Below are 21,559 nucleotides of genomic sequence, written 5' to 3' on the forward strand. Positions count from 1 at the left end.
CATAGAGTACAGATATCAATTAGAAATAGCCACTAAGCAGTTAGGAAACACAGATTATGAGATCACAAGTTTAGCTGAGCAGTTAATAATTTTGAAAATTATTCTTGAATCTGTTCTTCACACATTGTGCTGGTAAATTTGCCAGGATAATTCTCAAAGTACATGTAAGCTTGCTTTGGAAATTGGTGGAAGTTACATGCATAGCAACCCACAAATTTCTGTGAATAGTTTATTAAGATTAATTGTCTGTATGAAGAGAGTCACTCGAGGGCGTGCAACAGGTGTAGCTTGACAGAGACAATTAGTATTGTAATATCAGAATAATATACAACAGTGATGAGGTAAACTTGAAGCTTGGCAGTACTTTAATAGTGTCACATTTAAACCGCATATAACATAGATATGATACAATTCAGCAAAATACTATGCAACGTCTTCATAGGTGGCAGAGAGGACGAAATGGATTAACTCAAAATGGGGAAAGGAAGGTGCTTAGAAACCGTGATCTGGAGGGATCTTACTTTGTGGTGGTTCCCCTGAGTTTTTATCAGATTTGGACTAAATTGTAAGCTTGTTTTTGTATTTGTTCAGCACTGTATACATGCTACTGCATTACAGAAATAAGGCAGTAGTAAATAGGCTGGGTTTCTGGATGCTATGAGAGGCCTTTATAGGGATCTATGTGATAAAAGGCTGGAAAGAAGTGGAGCAAAGAATAGGGATCAAATGATGACAAGCAGAGAAGCTTTATTTTGTCAGCAGGAAAAAGGTCAGCTAACTATTCTTATCTCTCCCCAGCATCTGTGAACGAGTGACGCCTCGGTTGTCTCACGCCAACTCTGCTGTGGTACTATCTGCGGTGAAGGTGCTTATGAAGTTTCTTGAACTTCTGCCGAAGGAGTCGGATTATTATAACATGCTTCTGAAGAAGCTAGCCCCGCCTCTAGTCACCCTGCTGTCTGGTGAGCCAGAGGTGCAGTATGTGGCCCTCAGAAACATCAACCTAATCGTTCAGAAAAGGTAAATATTGCATCTGGTGAAGGATCAGCTTATAGCAGGTCCTAAGATGAGGAAGCACTAGGATACAAAACAAACTCAATAGATAAAGAGCAAGGTAAATGTCAAATCCTTCAGGAAAGTAAATTTTCATCACTAATTAAACAGGCTTTATATCATTACATTAGTCTTGCTGTTACCATGCAGTGATTAGAGACTATGTTAAAATGCAAAGCTTAGGTTGTTTCTTTCAGAATAATTTCATCTCAGAACAAGGTACTGGAAGTTAGCCAATGATGTCATTTAAGGAAAGGTCAACTTGAGTATCTTAAATAAGAATTTTAGTGAAAGACTTATCCAAAAAAAGTGCTAGGCAGATAATTTTGTCTGGAAGTCAGAGAGTCAATAAAATAAGCTGTCTTTATTTTTAACACCACTTTCAGAGGACCACTTCCAGAGTGTCAGCTTTCTGACAGGCTGTGGCAACTGCAATTTGTAGACAGGACAGAGTTGAATATACCAGGCATAAGTGTCCAGCCTAAATAGGTGTCACTTGTGAATAAACTGCTGTGCTCAAAACAACAATTGACTTCTCTGAATAAAATTGATTTCTTATTTCTGCTTTTTTAGCACAGGTGCAAGATATTATTTTACTCGCTTGGTTTCATTAAAAGTAAAGTAAATTGAGTGTATTTATAGTGAAGATGAAATGATAGTAATGGTGGTGTTTTGTTTGTTTCTGTGATGTTTGCCTCAGACCAGAAATTCTGAAGCAAGAGATCAAGGTGTTTTTCGTGAAGTACAATGACCCTATCTATGTCAAATTGGAGAAGTTGGACATTATGATTCGTCTGGCCTCGCAGGCCAACATTGCCCAGGTCAGCTAGTACCTGTTATTTAATTAATTTATTTATTTACTTAGATTTGTAGACCACCTTTCCAAAAAATGTTCAATATAAAATCAAACATATAAACGGCGAGTGACGGACTCACTCACAAATGCGCAGTAGAGACTTCCCTCTCTGTCCCGCCCCCACGTCAATACGTGATGACGGGGGTGGGACAGAGAGGGAAACTGCGCCGCCGAGGTTGCTATCGCTCCCACCCCCACCCCCACTCGGAGTCGCCGCCGCCGCCACCCCTCCACCCGGCCCGGGCCCTCTCTTCCCTTCTGAACTTACACATCCATTCGCCAAACGCAGCAACACACATCAGCTGAGCTGCCCCTTCCTTCTCTGCCTGTGTCCCGCCCTCGCTGACGTTACATCACAGGAGGGCGGGGCCACAGGCAGAGAAGGAAGGGCCCACGCAGCTCAGCTGATGTGCCTTGCTGCAGTTGGCAAATGGATGTGTAAGTTCAGAAGGGAAGAGAGGGCCTGGGCCGGGTGGAGGGGTGGCGGCGGCGACTCCGAGGGGGGGGGAGCGGTGGCGACCTCGCGGGGGGGGGGGGGGGGAAGGAAAACCCCAATACCAGCCCGTTTTTACGGGCTCAACAGCTAGTATAAACTAAAGTGTTGAAAACAAGGATGCTAATATAACAGGTCATTTTAGAAGGCTTGCGTAACATTGATGTGTAATGACTTGTAGGTAGCAATTCTAGAAAAGCCAATGTATGCATATGTTTGTTCATTGCACACACGGTTTTGAAAGGCTTATCTTGGGGATGTATCTCCTATTTTACAAAGGCAGTACACCATACTTCGGAAATTTGGCCATCAGCATTTACACCTGCTCTGAGTCGTTATATGCTTACTCAAATCTGAAGTTTGGAAGAGCAGTTCAGGGAGGGCGTTCTGCATACATCTGTGATGATCACAGCCATCTGAAAAAAATAAATAAATGTGACACTGGGGTCGATATTCAAAGGGCTTTAACTGGCCATAAATGGCTCCTGGCTGGTTGGGCACTAACTGGTCATTTTCCGTAGCAGTTAATTGGATAGTGCTGCTGAAAATTTCTGGTTAGTGCCCAACTTGACATTGGCTATTTTGGGGGTGTTCTGGGGACAGAGTTAACTGCCGATATTCAGTACTTAACTGGCCAGGTTAACTGCATAAGTAGGGCCACATAAAAAGTCAGTCCTATCTTTATGCAGAAACCCATAGTCGGTTAAGTGCTGAATATCGCATTTAGCCAGCATGCATTTTCCAACCCCGGAAACTTGAAAATTTAATGCCAGTGCCCAGACATAGCCCGGCATTGAATTTCCAGAGTTAACTTCGGCAGTGGTCAGCAAAATACTGATTGCCAGTGGCCAGATATTGGGCCCAAAAGATTTTATGTATTTATTCATTCCTTTGTTTGTTTTGGATTTAGCTCATGCCTTTTCAGTAGTAGTTGAAAATGAGGTACATTCAGTTACTTGTATGGATATGTTGCAAATGTTTGCTGCTTCCAAGGTCAAAGCTTTAAAAGATGCTGCTGTTTTTGACCATTTATTTTTATAAAATGATTGTTAAGCTGTATATAATGCCAAATACATGGGGTTATTCATGGAGTTCTTCTTCCCACATTCTTACTGGTGTTTCACAGAAAGTTCCCTGTTAAGTGAGCCTTATATCAAATACACTTCAACTTGTGAATTCCTCTATGTGGATGTCCCTTTTTTCCTACCTAGATGACCTATGTGAAAAACACAATATTAAACTTATAAATAGTATAGGGCTTGACAAAAGATCTAGGAGCCAGCTCAAAATCCAGGTGCCAGATGTGGAACGACTGGAATTTTTATAAAGTTTATACGCATTTATAAATTGTACATTCATAGTGTGCTCAAGATGATGCACAGCAAGTTATTTAGCAAGATAGGAGGCGACTGTTCTCTTTGCCTGTCCACCTACAACCCATCACAAATTATCCTGGTGAAGACATTTGCTCAGAATTGGAGATGCTCAAGCATCCACAGAGCTGGCATCTATGCATGCACACACACATAACATAGTAGATGACGGCAGAAAAAGACCTGCACGGTCCATCCAGTCTGCCCAACAAGATAAATTCATATGTGCTACTTTTTTATTGGTACTGTCCTCTTCAGGGCACAGACCGTATAAGTCTGCCCAGCACTATCCCTGCCTCCCAACACTGACTCTGGCACAGACTGTATAAGTCTGGCCAGCCCTATCCCCGCCTCCCAACCACCAACCCCGCCTCCCAACCACCAGCTCTGGCACAGACCCTATAAGTCTGCCCAGCACTATCCCCGCCTCCCAACTACCAGTCCCGCCTCCCACCACCAGCTCTGGCACAGACCCTATAAGTCTGCCCAGCACTATCCCCGCCTCCCAACTACCAGCCCTGGCACAGACCGTATAAGTCTGCCCAGCACTATCCCCGCCGCCCAACCACCAGCCCCAGCACAGACCGTATAAGCTGCCCAGCACTAGTCCCGCCTCCCAACCACCAGCCCCAGCACAGACTGTATACGTCTGCCCAGCACTAGCCCCGCCTCCCAACTACCAGTCCCGCCTCCCACCACCAGCTCTGGCACAGACCGTATAAGTCTGCCCAGCACTATCCCCGCCGCCCAGCCACCAGCCCCGGCACAGACCGTATAAGTCTGCCCAGCACTAGTCCCGTCTCCCAACCACCAGCCCTGGCACAGACCGTATAAGTCTGCCCAGCACTAGCCCCGCCTCCCAACCACCAGCTCTGCCATCCATCCTAGGCTAAGCTCCTGAGGATCCCTTCCTTCTGCACAGGATTCCTTTATGTTTATCCCACGCATGTTTGAATTCCGTTACCGTTTTCATCTCCACCACCTCCCGCGGGAGGGCATTCCAAGCATCCACCACCCTCTCCGTGAAAAAATACTTACTGACATTCTTCTTGAGTCTGCTCCCCCAAGCATCCACCCATAGCGCTCTCTGCCCCCCCTAATACACGCACGCACACATCCCCACAGCTCTCCCTCTCTGCCTCTCCCAAAACACCCTCCATACCCTCCTGTAGCATACACTACCCACCCCGGTAGCTGTCGCCCAATGATGACCTTCCCCCAACAGCTGAATTCTCAGTACTTCTCTCCAGCTTTTTATCTTCTCCACCTGCAGAATTATCATTATTATATATATATTTTTTTCTGTGTTAGCATTAACAGAGTGGTCATTCTTGTCAGTGGTGGCATATAATCATGGTAAACAGTTGTTCAGGCTGGTCTAAAGGGTATTGCTCCTTTTTCTGTACAGTACCTGTTTTTCATAAACAATCCCACTCCCTAATCAGCAATCAGGTATCTGGGTGGTCCAAACATCTCACTCCCTCACCCCACCTTCTAGCTCCAGGTCCAAGGAAATAAGAGTAGCTGTGCATCAGGCCATATCCTCCTTCTCCTCTGCCTCTTTGGTGCTAAATGCAAAATTTGTACCGAATTTTAAATTCTGTACCGGGTGGCAGAAGAGGAGACTGTGGCCTGACATGCAGTCGCTCTGCTTTTCTTCTGCTATTCAGTGCCCGCTGGGGACGTGTTGGGTAAGGTTGCCAGCTTTGACAGAGAAAAAACAGACACTTGTTCCTCTCCTTGCCCCTTCCCCATGCCCTTCCCCAAGTCCTTTGCCACACCTACTATTGCACCGTTTCCTCATCCTTACCCTTTAAAACCAGTTGTCCACATTAAGGTTGCCATCTCAGAATTAAAAAATGACACATGTATGTACATTCTATAATTATTTCACAAACCCTGTCTGAAGCTGACAAACTAAAATTAAATGAAAGTTTTGAAGTCACCTCAGTAAATCCCTCCACTGCAAAACACTAAGCGCAAACTCATACAAAATTGCATTCAGAACCTTACTGTGTACCATAACTGCATGAACTTCCAGGACTCAAAAAGCCACAACCTTGTCTGTGAAAAGGCAGCACCTTAAATGTAACAACATACCTGAAATATCAATACACCATCTAGTGAGAAATCAAATTAATTCTTGTGTACCGCTAATATCTCCTTTCCAGGGTTCAGTGCGGTTTACATTCTAGGTGAGGCAAAAGCCGGTAATGATAGTGTGAGCTATGAGAACAATTAGAGACCACTGGTGCAATGCTTGAGACCAAAAACATTATAGGAAAGGATAATGGATGGTATTAGGAGGTAGAAGTCAATGGGTTGTTATGAAGCAGTCTTTGGGAACAGAATAAATGGGCTACAAATCTCTACATCTAAACTTCAGAAAATCACTAAAAACCAACCTCTTCAAAAAGGCTTACCCCACCGATCCAACGTAAATCCCCACACCCAGCAACAGCACAACCAATGATTGTACTGGACTATATACAATCCTCATTCCCTTCGACCTTCATGGTGCCTGGCACACACCGACCACAATTCAGCCTTGTATTTGTTATCAACCGACTGGCGAACGCTTTTACGGGACCATGTAAGCCACATTGAGCCTGCAAATACGTGAGAAAATGTGGGGTACAAATGTAATAAATAAATAATATAAATGCATAGAAACTACATGCTAGCAGAATACCACACATTGCTCATCCATGCAAAAAAACAGAGTGTCAACAAATATGAAACACGGATCCACAGACCAGTAATAGAGATATGAAGGCAAAATACTGAACTGTAAACCTCCAGGAGTCAGATATAGCAAAACTAGAGAAACCGAAATGAAAACGGAAATGCAAGCTATCAGAGATATTTCCCGGAGCAGACATGGACTAATTGATAAATTCAAAATAACATTTTTTTCTGCTTTTGTAGTCTGACCATTTTATTTTACCATTCGATTTGGTCTGTCTCTTCTGCTTTTCTCTGTTTTTCCTGTCTTTCCAGGTTCTCCTGTGTTAATTTGACATTTCTCTTTTCCTTAGCATCAGCAACCAGTGGCGTAGCCAGACCTTACTTTTTGGGTGGGCTCTGAGCTAATATGGGTGGGCACTATGTATATAGGTATGAGCAGTGTTTCTTGGTATACTACAAAATAATGCCTTAGAATGCACTTAATGATGGATTTCTAAGTAGTCTGCCCAACAGCTGCCCTGCATGAATATAAACCACGTACATACTTAATGGAAAAAACAATATTTGTAAATATAGTTACATTATGCCATTTCAAGCTTGACCAGACATAAGTCTACTATAATGTCAAACATCTCAATACACATGACAGGATCCTGCATTATAATTATAGCAGTGACATATAACAAGGTATTCAAATGTTGAGTATTATTAGAAAAGGGATGGAAAACAAGCATGAGGATGTTATAATGCCGTTATATCGCTCCATGGTGCGACCGCACCTGGAGTATTGTGTTCAGTTCTGGTCGCCTCATCTCAAAAAAGATATAAAGGAATTGGAGAAGGTGCAGAGAAGGGCGACGAAAATGATAACAGGGATGGGACGACTACCTTATGAGGAGAGGTTAAGACGGCTAGGACTCTTTAGCCTGGAGAAAAGGAGGCTGAGGGGTGATATGATAGAGGTGTACAAAATAATGAGTGGGGTAGAGCGGACAGATGTGAAACGTTTGTTTACGCTTTCTAACAATAATAGAACTAGGGGACACGATGAAATTAGAATGTGGTAGGTTTAAAACAAATGGGAGAAAGTTTTTCTTTACTCAGCGTGTGGTTAGACTGTGGAACTCATTGCCGGAGAAGGTAGTGACGGCAGCTGGCCTTGCTGAGTTTAAAGGGGGTCTGGACAGATTCCTGAAGGAAAAGTCCATTGATATTAAATTCTGGGTTTTTTCCAGGTTCTTGGGGCCTGGATTGGCTGCTGTCGGAGACAGAGTGCTGGGCTTGATGGACCTTTGGTCTTTTCCCAGCATGGCAGTGCTTATGTACTTATGGAGGCACCTCAATAATAGCAACAAACTCCCATCACTGCCAGGTACTTTGTGAAGTAACACTAAATCCTGTAAAGTGGCTTCTTAGAACCTATGTTTCAAACCTTCACACCCGTTCAAATAACAGTACCTTACAAAGGCAGCAGTATACACAACAGCACTATGCATTCCATTGGAAAAGCCAGACAAGTCAGACACATAGAGCCCCACACAAACTACTACTACTACTTAACATTTCTAAAGCGCTACTAGGGTTACGCAGCGCTGTACAATTTAACATAAAAGGACAGGCCCTGCTCAAAGAGCTTACAATCTAAAGGACAAGTGAGTAGACGATACGATGGGGGCAGTCAATTTGGGGCAGTCCGGATATCCTGAAGGTAAGAGTTAGGTGCCGAAGGCAGCATTGAAGAGGTGGGCTTTAAGCAGAGACTTGAAGATGGGCAGGGAGAGGGCTTGACGTAGGGGCTCAGGAAGGTTGTTCCAGGCATAGGGTGAGGCGAGGCAGAATGGGCGGAGCCTGGAGTTGGCAGTGGTGGAGAAGGGTACTGAGAGGAGGGATTTGTCCTGTGAACGGAGGTTTTGGATGGGAACATAAGGGGAGATGAGGGTAGAGAGGTAGTGAGGGGCAGCAGATTGAGTACATTTGTAGGTAAGAAGGAGGAGCTTGAACTGAATCCAGTATCGGATTGGAAGCCAGTGAAGTGACCTGAGAAGAGGGGTGATATGAGTATATCGGTTCTGGCGGAATATAAGACGTGCAGTAGAGTTCTGAACAGATTGAAGGGGGGATAGATGGCTAAGTGGGAGTCCGGTGAGGAGTAAGTTGCAGTAGTCAAGTCAGGAGGTAATTAGAGCGTGGACGAGAGTTCGGGTGGTGTGTTCAGAGAGGAAAGGGCGAATTTTGCTGATGTTGAAGAGGAAGAAGCGACAGGTCTTGGCTATCTGCTGGATGTGTGCCGAGAAGGAGAGGGAGGAGTCGAAGATGACTCAGAGGTTGCGGGCAGATGAGACGGGGAGGATGAGGGTGTTATCCACTGAGATAGAAAGTGGAGGAAGAGGAGAAGTGGGTTTTGGTGGAAAGACGATGAGCTCAGTCTTGGACATGTTCAGTTTCAGGTGGCGGTTGGACATCCACATGCCAGCAGAATTTCTCACCTACTCGGTCACATGTAGAACACAGACCAACCCTCATCAATTACAAAATGACCAAAAACTAGAAATTGCCCTGTAACTCAGCATCAGCCCTTCCCTTCCCCACCATCCATCCCATAGCTAGGCATCAGCTCCTCCCTGTAGCCAAGCGTCAGCCCTGTCCTACCTCTTACCTATCCCCCCCATGGTCTGGCATCTTCTTCCCCCACCTTGAGGGACACCAGTTTTATAAATGATAAAAGTCTTATATATAATGCTTTTTTTGCTTTGCTTTTTTTTTTTTTTAATGTCCTGGGCACTATAGAGCTCACCGTCACCGAGAAACCTGCCTACATTAGATTTAAAACGTTTTACAAAATTTTAACCCAGGCACTGCAGAGACCATCCCCACTCAAAAATCCACCAAGGCACCAAATATGCAACCTTTTTAAAATTTTAACTTGGGTACTATTAAAATGTATTGATGGTGGGTCTGGGTGGGGTGGGTGGGCTCCTCAATGCCTAGGGGAAAAAAGTATATTTAATGACTAAATATACATTTTTTGACCATAGGCAGTGAGGAGCCCACCCATAAGCCCACCACCAGCCAGCATTTATTTATTTTTATTTATTGTTTGCATTTGTATCCCACATTTTCCCACCTCTTTGCGGGCTCAGTATGGCTTACAATAAGATATGAATAATGAGAATACAGTTGTTACAAATTGGTTATGGGTTACATTGTACAAGTTATGCGAGATAATCGAATTATCATTAGGAATATCACAATGGGACATCAACATTTAAGGGCAGTGTTAAGACACAGAGGCACATGGTGTACATATTTCTGTAAGTATATGTATGAGTAATGTGGAATTAGGGGGGATGAGAGATCATAAGTGGATGTGTGATGCATTGATGTAAGTGAGTGTGGATTCTGTGTTTTGGTTTTTTCCGTAAATTGTCTCAAACAGATGGGTCTTCAGTAATCTGCGAAAGGATGCTTGTTCGTGGATCGCTCTTAAGTTGCATGGCAGTGTGTTCCAAAGCTGCATGCTCGTGTGAGAAAAGGATGACGTGTGTAGCGTCTTGTATTTCACGCCCTTGAAAGTAGGGAAATGGAGGTTGAGGTATGTTCGGGAAGATCTCCTAGCATTTCTGGGTGGTAGGTCAATCAACTCGGACATGTAGGCTGGGGCTTCGCCGTGAATGATCTTGTGGACTAGTGTGCATACCTTAAAGGTGATGCGTTCCTTCAGTGGAAGCCAGTGTAGTTTCTCTCGTAGTGGTGTTGCCCTTTCATATTTTGGTTTTCTGAAGATGAGTCTGGCTGCTGTGTTCTGGGCTGTTTGAAGTTTCCTCAGTGTTTGCTCTTTGCAGCCTGCGTATAATGAGTTGCAGTAATCCAGATGGCTGAGGACGAGGGATTGCACTAGGTTACGAAAGACGAATCTTGGGAAGAATGGTCTTATCCTTTTCAGTTTCCACATGCAGTAGAACATCTTCTTAGTTGTGTTGTTTGCGTGGGTTTCAAGTGTTATATGGCGGTCGATAGTGACTCCAAGGATTTTTAGCGTTTCTGAGATTGGAAGGTTTAGGTTTGGTGTATTTATCGCGTTGAATTCGTTACTGTTGTATTGGGAGGTGAGTACCAGGCATTGAGTTTTTTCTGCATTTAATTTCAGACGGAATGTGTCTGCCCATGTGTTCATGATGTGTAGGCTTTGATTGATTTCGTTGGAGATTTCTTTGATGTCTTGTTTGAAAGGGATATATATTGTCACATCATCAGCGTATATATGTGGATTGAGGTTATGGTTTGATAGGAGTTTTGGTAGAGGGATCATCATTAGGTTGAAAATAGTTGGTGAGAGAGGTGATCCTTGTGGAACTCCACATTCAGGTATCCATGCCTTGGACGTGGTTGAGTGTGATGTGACTTGATACGAGCGCAGGGTTAGGAACCCCTTGAACCAGCTTAGGACATTTCCTCCAATGCCGAAGTATTCAAGTATGTGTAGTAGGATTTCGTGGTCGACCATGTCAAAGGCGCTTGACATGTCAAATTGTAGGAGGAGTATATTCCCGGTTGCTATTATTTGTTTAAATTTGGTCATAAGGGTGACTAGTACTGTTTCTGTGCTATGGTTCGACCGGAATCCGGATTGGGCATCATGCAGTATTGAGTGTTTGTTTAGATAGTTTGTGAGTTGTTTGGTTACCATCCCTTCGGTTAACTTGGTTATTAGTGGTATGGATGCTACTGGTCTGTAGTTGGTAATTTCGCTCAAGTTTTTCTTTGTATCTTTAGGAATTGGGGTGAGTAAGATTTTTCCTTTTTCTTTTGGGAAGAGTCCATTTTGTAGCATGTAATTTACATGGTTCGTTAGGTCAATTATGAATTGTTGAGGGGCTGATTTCATGAGGCTGTTTGGGCATGCGTCTAGTTTGCAGTTGGATTTGGCATATTTTTTGACAGTTTTAGAGATGAGGTCTTCTGATAGTGGTTCGAACTCGGTCCAGGTTCTGTCTGCTGGGTGTGCTCCTTCTTCTGGGTCCAGACAGTCTAGAAGAGTGGCGTATTCTATGGGACTGGCGGGTATTTTGTGTCGTAATAGTATAATTTTCTCCTTGAAGTACTTCGCAAGGCTGTCGACGTCTGGTATGTTTTTACCGTTATTTGTAACTGGTGTGGTATCTAGCAGTTTGTTCACGAGGCTGAAGAGTTTATGTGTGTCTTTGTAATTTGGTCCTATTATTGTTTTGTAGTGTTGTCTTTTTGTCTGTTTTATGGTGTATTTGTATTTTCTCCGAAGTAATTTCCAGTCGTTTAGTGTTTGTTCGTCTTTCTTTTTGTTCCAAGCTCGTTCTAGTTTCCTGACTTGTGTTTTAAGTTTTTTCAGCTCTTCGGTGAACCATGGGTTTGCTTTTTTCCTGTGTGATGTTCTGGTTTGGGTTGGGGCGATTTTGTCTAATGTTGTTGTACATAGCTCATCCCATTCTTGGAGGAATTGGATGGTGTCAGCGTTTGTTGTCCATTCGTACTGGTAGATCTGTTGCCAGAATGTTGTGGAGTCTATTTTTCCTCTCGTTGTGTATGTTGTTCGCTCGGGTTTATTGGTCGTGTTTAAGTGTGTTTTTCGCCAGCACAGAGTGACATTTGCTTTATGGTGGTCTGACCATAGTGTAGGTGTCCAACTTGTGTCCGTGATCATGATGGTTGAATCCGATTCGAATTTGTTCGTTATGATATCTAGTGTGTGTCCTTTTTCGTGAGTCGGTTGCATGTAAGGTGCTTGCAGATCCCAAAGTTTTAGGAATTCTTTGAACTCTCGTGTGCTTGGTGATGTGTCATCTTCTAGGTGTAAGTTGATGTCTCCTAGTATGAGGATGTTTGAGGAAGATACGCAGGAGTTCGAGATGAAATCCATGAGTTGTGTTTGGGAGTCTTGCCATTTCCTTGGAGGTCTGTAGAATAGGATTGTGTTGAGGTGGCCTGTTAGATTTGGATGGTTGATTCTTGTCGATGCAATTTCGAGTTGTGGGGAGGTAGATTCGCCCGTGATTGTGATGGTGAATTCGGGTTTGTAAATTATAGCTATTCCGCCTCCTCTTTTTATTCCATTCCTTGTCCAGTGGGTGATTTTGTATTCTGGTGGGCATATTTCTAAGATGGCTGGATATGTAGGACTATGGAGCCAGGTTTCTGTGATAAATAGGAGGTCTAGTTTATCTGCGATGATCCAGTCTAGTATGTCTACTGAGTTCCTTACTGCTGATCTTGCATTGATGTATCCTAGATGAATTGAGCGATATGGTTCCAAGGGAGGGTTTGACGTGTTTATTTTTATTAGTTGTCTGTTCCTTCGGTGGTTGAATTTGTTGTTGTTATTGTTTTCCTCATTTTGCCGATTGTGTTCGTTTCCGGAGGCTATTCCTCTTGATTGGTTATTGTGTCTTTGGTTTGGTGGGTTGTCAAAAGGTTGTGCATATGATTGGTGGGTTGGTGGTGAGTTATTATGGGTGCTGTTTGGGGTGTTCATTGTGTCTGTGTGAGTGTTGTATGATTTGTAAGTAATGGGGTTGTTGTTATCTATGTTGTAGGTTGTGTTTGTGCGTATGAGTATGGTGAGACAATGGATGATTAGGAGTGTAATGCTGGTGTTCATATCTATATCTAAGGCGCTTTGGCAAATGTTCAGTTGGTGTGTATTCAAGCGAATCAAGTTTACATGTGTATTTAGGCTTGGCATTTCGACGCTAGGCAGAGTTTACATTTGCATTTGTGCTTGGCTACAATTCAGGCTAGGTAATGCTTACATTTGCATTTAAGCTTGTTCACAATTTAATTTAAAGCTTGGCAACAGTGCAATGCTAGGCTAGCGAGGTAATGCTTACAATTGCCTTTTAACTTGGCAGCAATTTAATTTAATTTAAAGCTTGTCAACAGTTCAGTGCTAGGCAAGTCTATGTTTAATAATTGGCAACAGTTCAGTTTAATGCTAGGCATGCGAGTTAATGCTTATATTTGTATTTAAGCTTGGCAGCCATTTTAACTTAATTTAAAGCTTGGCAACAGATCAATGCTGGGCATGTCCACATTTGCATTTACAATTAAAGTAGCAAAGCAAAGTGGAGAATTTAGGTTAAGCTGAAAGCAGTGCATGCATGCAGATAAGTTAAGCAAGCATTTATTATTTTTTTTTTTTTGGTTTAGTTACGGTAGTGTTGTTCCTGTTGTTCTGTCTGTTCTCCATCCAGCGGTCGGCTCAATCGGCCTGAGCGGCAATGGTTTATACTGTTTGCTGTCAGCCCAGGCTCTCTTCCGTTTCGTCCGATCAGGACCCGTCGTGGCCACGCGGTAGGCCGATGGCTGCGGTCTATTTCGGGTCGCTCGCTGGTTCGCGCTGGGGCTGAGCGCTGGGGGTCATGCTGGAGCTCGGTAAGGTCCTTCCGGTCCTTATTGTTTCCGTTGGCTCCCTGCTTCTTCACGTGGGGCTCCGACGGCTGGAACAGCTTCGCGAGCTCAGTGGAGGGGAGTCACTGTACATGTTAAAATAAAAAAATATATATGTTCATTTTACCTGGGCAGCTGGACTTCGGTGGCGGCATTCACTGTGCTCTGCTCCATGTGTGCTCAGCTGTTGTGGGGCCGTGGGGAGTGCTGAGGCCTGGGAGGGGTTGGAAAGCGCTAATCTTGATCCAGCAGAACACATGGTGAAAGAACCGCAGTCTGCGAGCACTGCGGCGCCTTCGTGAAAGCAAGGGAAGCAAGCCAGACATAGCAACAGAGCAGAGTGAATCTGGACGGGGAATAAGTAGGAGTAGGAGCACCAGCAAGCAGCGCTACAATGGCCTACACTTCCGCTTCAGGACTCCACCCGGCCCACTGGAGAGCTGCCGACTCCCTAGGTGGGCCTGAGCCGAGGTCCACCCGTAGCTACATACCAACTTCCACTTCAGGACCCGGCCCGCATTAAAAAAGAAAAATAATAATGTAAGCAGTTAGGAGGAAGAGGACCGAGAGCTGCTGGCTGCTTGGGCGGGCCTGAGCCGAGATTGGGTGGGCCTGGGCCCATCATAGCTACACCCCTGTCAGCAACAGATGAATCCAGAGACTTGTGGGTTGTATCCATCTACCAGCAGGTGGAGATAGCGCTGAATTGTATTGCCTTATAGGACGGAATGCTCCCTGGCCATTCAGTATTCTCTGTCTCCAGCAGGCGGATGGACGTTTCCTCACAAGCTCCTGGCCTCTTCTGGTTTCAGCTCCTATCCTGCCTTTGTGGCAGTGACATCGCTGGGAGAGAGTGTGGATGCTGCTTCAGGCGGCTGAGTGTTACCTCGGCAGCAATTGGCTGTTTTTTCTCTGCTCTGGGGTCAGTGTGCATTTTATGTTGCTGTTGTCTCTTCTTTGAGTTTCTCCCGTCAGCAACAAGGGCGGTTAAGCCTATTTGTGATGGCTGTGTGGTATCTATGGGTTCTCCCACGCTGGTGCTCTCCTTTTTGTTTCAGCCGTTGGTAGCCTGGGCCATTTTTACTAGCATGCTCTGTTAGTTGTCTAACTGCCACAGCCATATTGCAGGACCGCATCTGCTTGTCACATTTCTCTGCTTACCGTACAGCCTCTTCGGCTTCACTTTACGGTCTGCGCTTATAGCATTTGAGTTTTTTGCCTGACCTTCATCTAGGTTCATAATGCTATGTCTCGCATGGCTTCGTGCTGTGGGGGGAGGAGTCTGTGACGATTTCAGGCTATGACGAGCAGTCATGACTTTTGCATGGACCCCGGGATGCTTTGCAGCCGCTGTGGGGAGGGATCCATTCCTGAGTCAAGCAGTATTTTACTCTTTCTAAGGGTTCAAATTCTCCTCCCTCCTTTCCAGAGTAGGTGGGACTTTTCTGTTGCTCACTAAACTGGGGGTGTCTACCTGAATAGTTAGAGGGGTGCCTGCAGTGCCGTGAGAACTATGCAGGCTCCATGTTTCTCAGCTATCACTATTCACCCTGTTCCAAACAGAGTTCGCTATGGTTGTGGTAGGTTTTTTTTTGCAGGGGTGGGGGGAGGGATCCTTTCCCTGACTCTACCCGTCTGGGGTGGGTTGTGAGCCACTCGGGAGACTCGGAAGTGTCCATGCACGGTCCGGAACATATTCCCCTATCTCCCATGCCGCTGGTACCCTTGGGGCTGGCACAAGTTGACTGTGGCAGTCCCTGCCCTCCTCCCTTTTCGTGATTGCCTAGGGCAAGTTCACATAGCCACCATTGAGGCCGTAGCTGTTGTAACCGGGCAGTTCACCTGCTTGTAACCGACAACCTGTTCATGTCGGGGGTGTGAGTTGTGCTGCGTGTTACTTGCTGAATTGCTTTCTCGCTGCAGCTCTCTTTATATTGCCATTTCATGGGCCTATTTTTCACTTTCTGGTTTTGTGCTGTTTCCACGGGTCTGAGAAGCCCTGTTTTTAGGCTTCCACCTATCTGTTTTTCCTACCACTGCTGTTTAGGTTGGCGCTGTGCAGTGCCATATGATCCTTCTCCACATCTACTTCTGCGTGGACAGCTGGCCTAGGTGGCGATATTTCCACCACCATCCTCCCTCCTCTGAGTTTGGAGGTGCAGGGACCTGCCTTTACCCATCCCAGCCATGTGTTAAAAATAATCTGGTTGCCTGGCTTTCCCCTGGTGACTCAGGTTTGAGGCTGGTTTCTGCTTCATCTTAGAAGCAAGGGATATCATCTCTTTGTTTCTGGGGCATGTTTTTGTACTTCTCTCTGTCTTTGGCTTCCTTGCCAAGTGATTCGTTCCAGGGCAGGGGCAATTACCCCTTACTATAGTGCTACATTGGCTGTGGTGGTTTTCCACAGCATCTCAGCTTTCAGGTGTTACCCGCTGGCAGGTGCCCACTTTTTGTTGGCTAGCGCCGAGCGCAGCAAAAAAGAAAAAGTGGGGGCCTCCATTGTTTTTTTCACTTTGGCACCTTGCATTCTGTTGCATGGCCCAACCTTCTGGCAGAGCCCCTTCACTGTGGGCATGTAGCTTCCAGTTATACCATTGGATGGAGAGAATATAGTGATTCAGCAGTTCCTGCCTCCCATTCTCTGCAGCTGACTTCCTTTGGTGCAACCTGTTGAGAACAGCTTTCTTCTTTTCCTCTGCCTGGCTTTGGAGCTCAGTCACTCTAGTTGGCTTCAGCTACCTAGGTCGCCTGTTCTAGAGTGTGGCCTCACCAGCCGGGAACTGGATCCCAGCAGTGGGATGACTCTGAGGCTTTGATCGGCTGAGGTGACTTCTCCGTCGCATATAGCGGGTTACCGTTTAGAGGTGTTCTTTGCTGGGCAGAGATTTTGCATAGTTGGTTAAGGATCTTGGCAATGCCAAGTCTCTGAGGTTCACAGGAGACCAGCCTCAAATGTCTGTTCATCCTTGCAAGCTATTCTTGGTTTGGTATGAACAGGTATTATACTCCTTTCTGGGTTCCTAGGTGACAAAGACCAGATTTCTTTCCTGCTGCCTGTAGGAACTTGGCTGCTACTTCCAGGGTTACCAGGGATGGACATTCCTCACCATACTGGTGTGTCTGTTCTTTCCTTGGATGGACGTCGTTCCCTGAGGAGTGCTCCTTTCCTTCCCTCAAGCTATTTTGTCTTGGTTCTTCTGCACCAGGTTTGCATACTGTGGTTCTTTTCTTCCTCAGCAGATTCCTGCATACAATAGCTCTACCAGCTACAGCTGGAGTGGAGAAGTACCCTAATGGTTAGTGCAGCGGTCTGAGCACCTGGAGAACTGGTTTGGTTCCCTCTACAGCTCCTTATGACTCTGAGCAAGTCGCTTAACTCTCCATTGCCCCAGGTACAAAATGAGTACCTGTATTTAATAGGTAACTGCTTTAATTATGACCACTGAAAGGCAGTAGATCAAAATGTGTGTCATCTGGTTTTGTCCACATTGTGAACTCTTCTGCATGGGATGTAGTGGAGACGGTTCCCAGGTTCCTTTAAGGTAGAGGACGTTCTTCCATTTCTTTGCTGTGCCAGGCAGGGAGATCCCTTTCGCCTGTTTGGGCTTTCCAAGTCCATTTTTTTCTCTGTACACTTGGCAGTCTGCGGTGATTTTGGTCCTGCAGGATGAGTTCTCACCTCCCTTTCAGAGGCATGCTGTCTCCTCCTCTTTCTCTTCCCCGCAGTAATATTCTGTTTGGGTTTTTTAATACTAGTGGTGGCAGCCCTCCTTCCTAGAGTGGATGGTAGGGGCAGCCGTGCTTCACGATTGGCTACATTGCAACTCTTCCTATCTAGAGAGTTTTCCAGTTTCATTCCAGCTTCTGGCTGTGCTTCAGTTTTCAGATTGGGATTCAGTTTCACCATGGTTTGGTTATTTCTGACTCCAATTTTGAAGCATATAGGAATGCTGTACGGCATAAGCTCTTTCTGTTGCCTGTCAGTGGGACTCTCACCCCTGTCTGCTTCTCCTTTCCATTTCAGATTCAGGGGTTGGAGTATATGGGCAATTTTTGGGTGTCTTGGCTGGTCTCTTGGACATTTTGATCGGAATTCTATCTGACCACTTTTGTGGTCCCTTACACTTCTCAGCTGTTTCTCTCCATCTCAGACCACCTCAGTTGCAACTGGTGGGTTCTGCACGGCCTTCCTCTCCCTTTTTAGCAGTCTGCTCTTTCTGTGGATTGCAGGCTACTAGGCTATTCCTTCTCTAGGTACACAGTTTCCAGATTCCTTCCCGGAGTCTACAGCTTATCTCCCCATGAGTGGACAGTTGTGCAAACTGGGTGGTCCTTTGACGGGCCTCAATTGTTCTGGCTTCAGGTGGTGCTTTAGCATGTTGCTTCCCAGTCGTGTTTCTGAGCTAGCACTACAGGGTAGCAAAGGCACTGTCTACAGCGGCAGGTTCAGCTTCTGCTTCGGAGATGCTGTTGTTTGGTGAAGACTTCCTGGCATGGAGGGAAGATCAGGTTTTGCGGTGTCTTCCTGAGGGAGGGACTAACCATGTTTTCAGTCAGGATAGACTTACCCTCATTTTTTTTTTCAAATTCCTATGTGCTATTGTCTACGGTACCATGGTCTTGTTCAGGATTCTGATATCTTTCTAGGCAGGATCTCAGATTCCCACACTTTGTGTTGTCCAGGTCCTTTGGATGTACCCTTAGGGAGATAGCTTTCTGTATTGCTTCTTCCTCCTAAAGGTTTTTTCTCCCCTTCTCTTTTGCCCCTTGTTTTTCCTGTGGGCTGCATGTTCTATGTGTATGGCCACTCTTGTTTGGCAGTGTCCAACAAGTTCTTTTCATTAGGTCGTTGGTCTATTCTCTTGGGTATTTTGGACTTCGTGTCCATGCTGGATATAGTTTCATCTCTATCACTGTTGGTTTCCTCCCACTTATTGCATGTTCGCTGGATATTCCTACACTTTTGGACCTGCTGTTCTAGTTTCATTAAGGCCTTGCTTGGGTCTCCAAAAGGTTCTGTGACTTTTGGGCTGCCCTGCCTCGCTGGGTCAAGGAGCTTTTGTGGTCACATGATGTCTGTGTGTAAATCACTACCTGTGCTGTTGTGGCATCTTCTGTGAAGCCTGTCTGTTCTCCCTGGCAGAAATATGTTGGGCAGTGACATGGGCTTTCTTGCGTATCTTCTCCGGTCTCTACTGTGTGGAAGTTTCCACTCGGTCGGATGCCTTTTTTGGAGTATCGGTGCTATCCGCGGGAGTTTCAAGTTCCCACCCTATTTCAGAACTGCTTTGCTATGTCCCACAAGTCTCTGGATTCATGTGCTTCTGACGCTAAGGAACGAAAAATTCTTACCTTGTTCTGGCAGTTCCTATCAGTTATGGCTCTCGGTTAGACCATGTTGCTGCAGTTTTCCTATTTTTCATTTAGATGATCTGTTGTCAGCGGATTCTGTGTTCAGTTTTAATTTATCATTTTGCTTTGTTATGAAAAATGTTGAATGGCCAGGGAGCATTTCGTCCTATAAGGCAGTGCAGTTCAGTACTCTCTATCTCTACCAGCTGATAACTGGACACAACCTACAAGTCTCTGGATTTGTTCATGTCTGCCATCCATCTTCTCTCTTGTGTCCCAATCACTATCATTCCCTCTATGATCAACAATGCCCGTCTGTGTTCTACCATTTTTCTAGCTTTGCCCTGTGTCCCTGTCTCTGTTCATGCCCAGCGTCTCTTCTCTGTGCTCTGACCTTGCCCTCTTCCATTCCTTCCACATCTCAGGACCAGCATATCTCCCTGTCACCCCTGCCCCCCTTATGGTCTGGCATAACTCCCTCTCTCTATCTTTGGGCCCCACGTCTCCCCATCTTTGTTCCATCCCCCCCCCCCCCCCCGAAAAAAAAAAATCCAGTCTCTCTCTCTCTCTTGAGATGGACCTGCCAAAAAAACCCTCCCCCTGGGTCTAGCATATATCATCTTCATCCAGAGTACATCTCCCTCTATCTGCCTCCCCTCCAGGTCCAGCACATCTCCTCCTGCGCTCTGTTTCCAGGGTCCAGCACATTGTCCCTCTGCCCTCTCAAGGTAAAGCACATGTCCCTCTTCCCTCTAGACCCCCATCTTCCAGGATCCAGCACGTGTCAGTCCCTCACCCCCGTGCACACACACCCACTTCCCTTCTCAGGTCCTTTACACTCACCTTGATCACCGGCAGTGGCAGCGATTAAGACATGCTTCTCTGGCAGTTGTCAGGGCCTTTTCTCTGCCAGGTCCCACCTTTTGTGAGGTAATTTCCTTCTTCCGCACAGATGGGACCTTAATTGATGCTGGTGATCAAGGTGAGCTTAGAGGACTGGGGCAAAGCTGAGTGAGTTGAGTGGCACACGTGAGTTTGGAGGTGGTAAGATTGAGAGAAATGCTATCTGGTCCTGGGCAGGGGAGAGAGGAACTGTGGGCAGGGCCATGAAAAGTATTTTTGGAGTACAAAATGTAGGTGCCAGGTCTGATTATTTTTTTTTTTTAGGCACCATGGCGATTTGGCACTTAGGGTTGTTTGAGCCATGGTGCAAGTGAGTGGTTTTTTTTTTTTTTAACATTTACCGCTGCCGGCCAGGTTAGACTCACATATTCAATATTTGGCATGTGCTGTCACCAGCATTGACTATATAGAATGCAGCTGCTGGGACTTAATGCCGGTCCCAGCTGATAGAGATTTGAAGGACTGCTGCGATGGGCAGGAGTGAGTACGCATTGCTTCTGCTGTTTCTTCGCTAGACCACCAGGGATCAGGGCAGGAAGGAGGGAATAGGGATCGGAACACTTCAGGCCTTTGTCTAAGTTATGTGGCTGTAGCTAAGACTTTTTTTTGTGTAGTCCTGTATGCTGGGCACGTAATGCTGGCACCTGCATAATTGCTGGCTCATCCTTGACTTTGCTCCTGTAAAACTCCTGCATGACCTAGATATTCAACAACACTGCCCAGTTAAGCACTGCTGAACATCGGCGGACAGCCTGCCCAGAGTGATGTAAGCAGGCAGCAGCCTCTCCTGCCTTTTTAAATCACTTTGAATATTGACAATGTATTTTTGTTTTTTTTCTTCAAGAAGAAAGAATGCAGCATGAATAACCAGAGTGGCTAAGCTTAGGGGAAATATGTTTAAAGACATCATTCTATCCCCCCCCCCCCCCCACCTTCCCAAAAACCAAACAAACAAAAGTAAAGTGGAAAAAATGTGAGAGAAGCAATTGAGATGTTAATTCTACTTTCAGTTTATTGTGCAGCTTCATCATTGCATCAACAACTTTTTGTGTCTTGTTCCCTTTGGAATCTTGATGGTAATAATTTAATTAAAAAAAAAAGCTTGTTGGAGAAAAACAGACTTGGTGCAGCTGTCCTTGGTGACTCAGAGCCATCTGGTAACCTTAGTGCTGGCAATTTTTGTAAAATCCTATTTTATCATTTCCATCTTTTTTTTCCCTCCCTTTAGCATTGTTGTAGATTATTGAAGGTTTGAATATATGAGAGAATCTCTCGTGGTCTCATTGCCTTGCTGACTCGAGTGACGTAAATGTTTGAAGTTTTTTGGGTTATGTAGTGCCTTTACATATAAGGGATTTCATATTTAGCTCATGCCTTTTTCAGTAGCAAATCAAGGTGGATATTCAGGAATAGTAGGCATGC

General features: G+C 45.3%; 1 protein-coding gene across 2 annotated transcripts in view; it reads left to right on the forward strand.

Moving 5' to 3' along the window:
* AP2B1 (adaptor related protein complex 2 subunit beta 1) overlaps positions 1 to 21,559 on the forward strand; it is a 383,465-nt gene that overhangs the window by 133,191 nt on the left and 228,715 nt on the right. For both annotated transcript variants that reach the window (XM_030222393.1, XM_030222392.1), the window contains 2 exons: positions 799 to 1,020; positions 1,754 to 1,874. In XM_030222393.1, coding sequence (XP_030078253.1) covers positions 799 to 1,020; positions 1,754 to 1,874 — 343 coding nt within the window. The remainder of the gene's footprint in view (positions 1 to 798; positions 1,021 to 1,753; positions 1,875 to 21,559) is intronic.

This window comes from Microcaecilia unicolor, chromosome 13, assembly GCF_901765095.1.
Source record: "Microcaecilia unicolor chromosome 13, aMicUni1.1, whole genome shotgun sequence".
Lineage (NCBI taxonomy): Eukaryota > Metazoa > Chordata > Amphibia > Gymnophiona > Siphonopidae > Microcaecilia > Microcaecilia unicolor.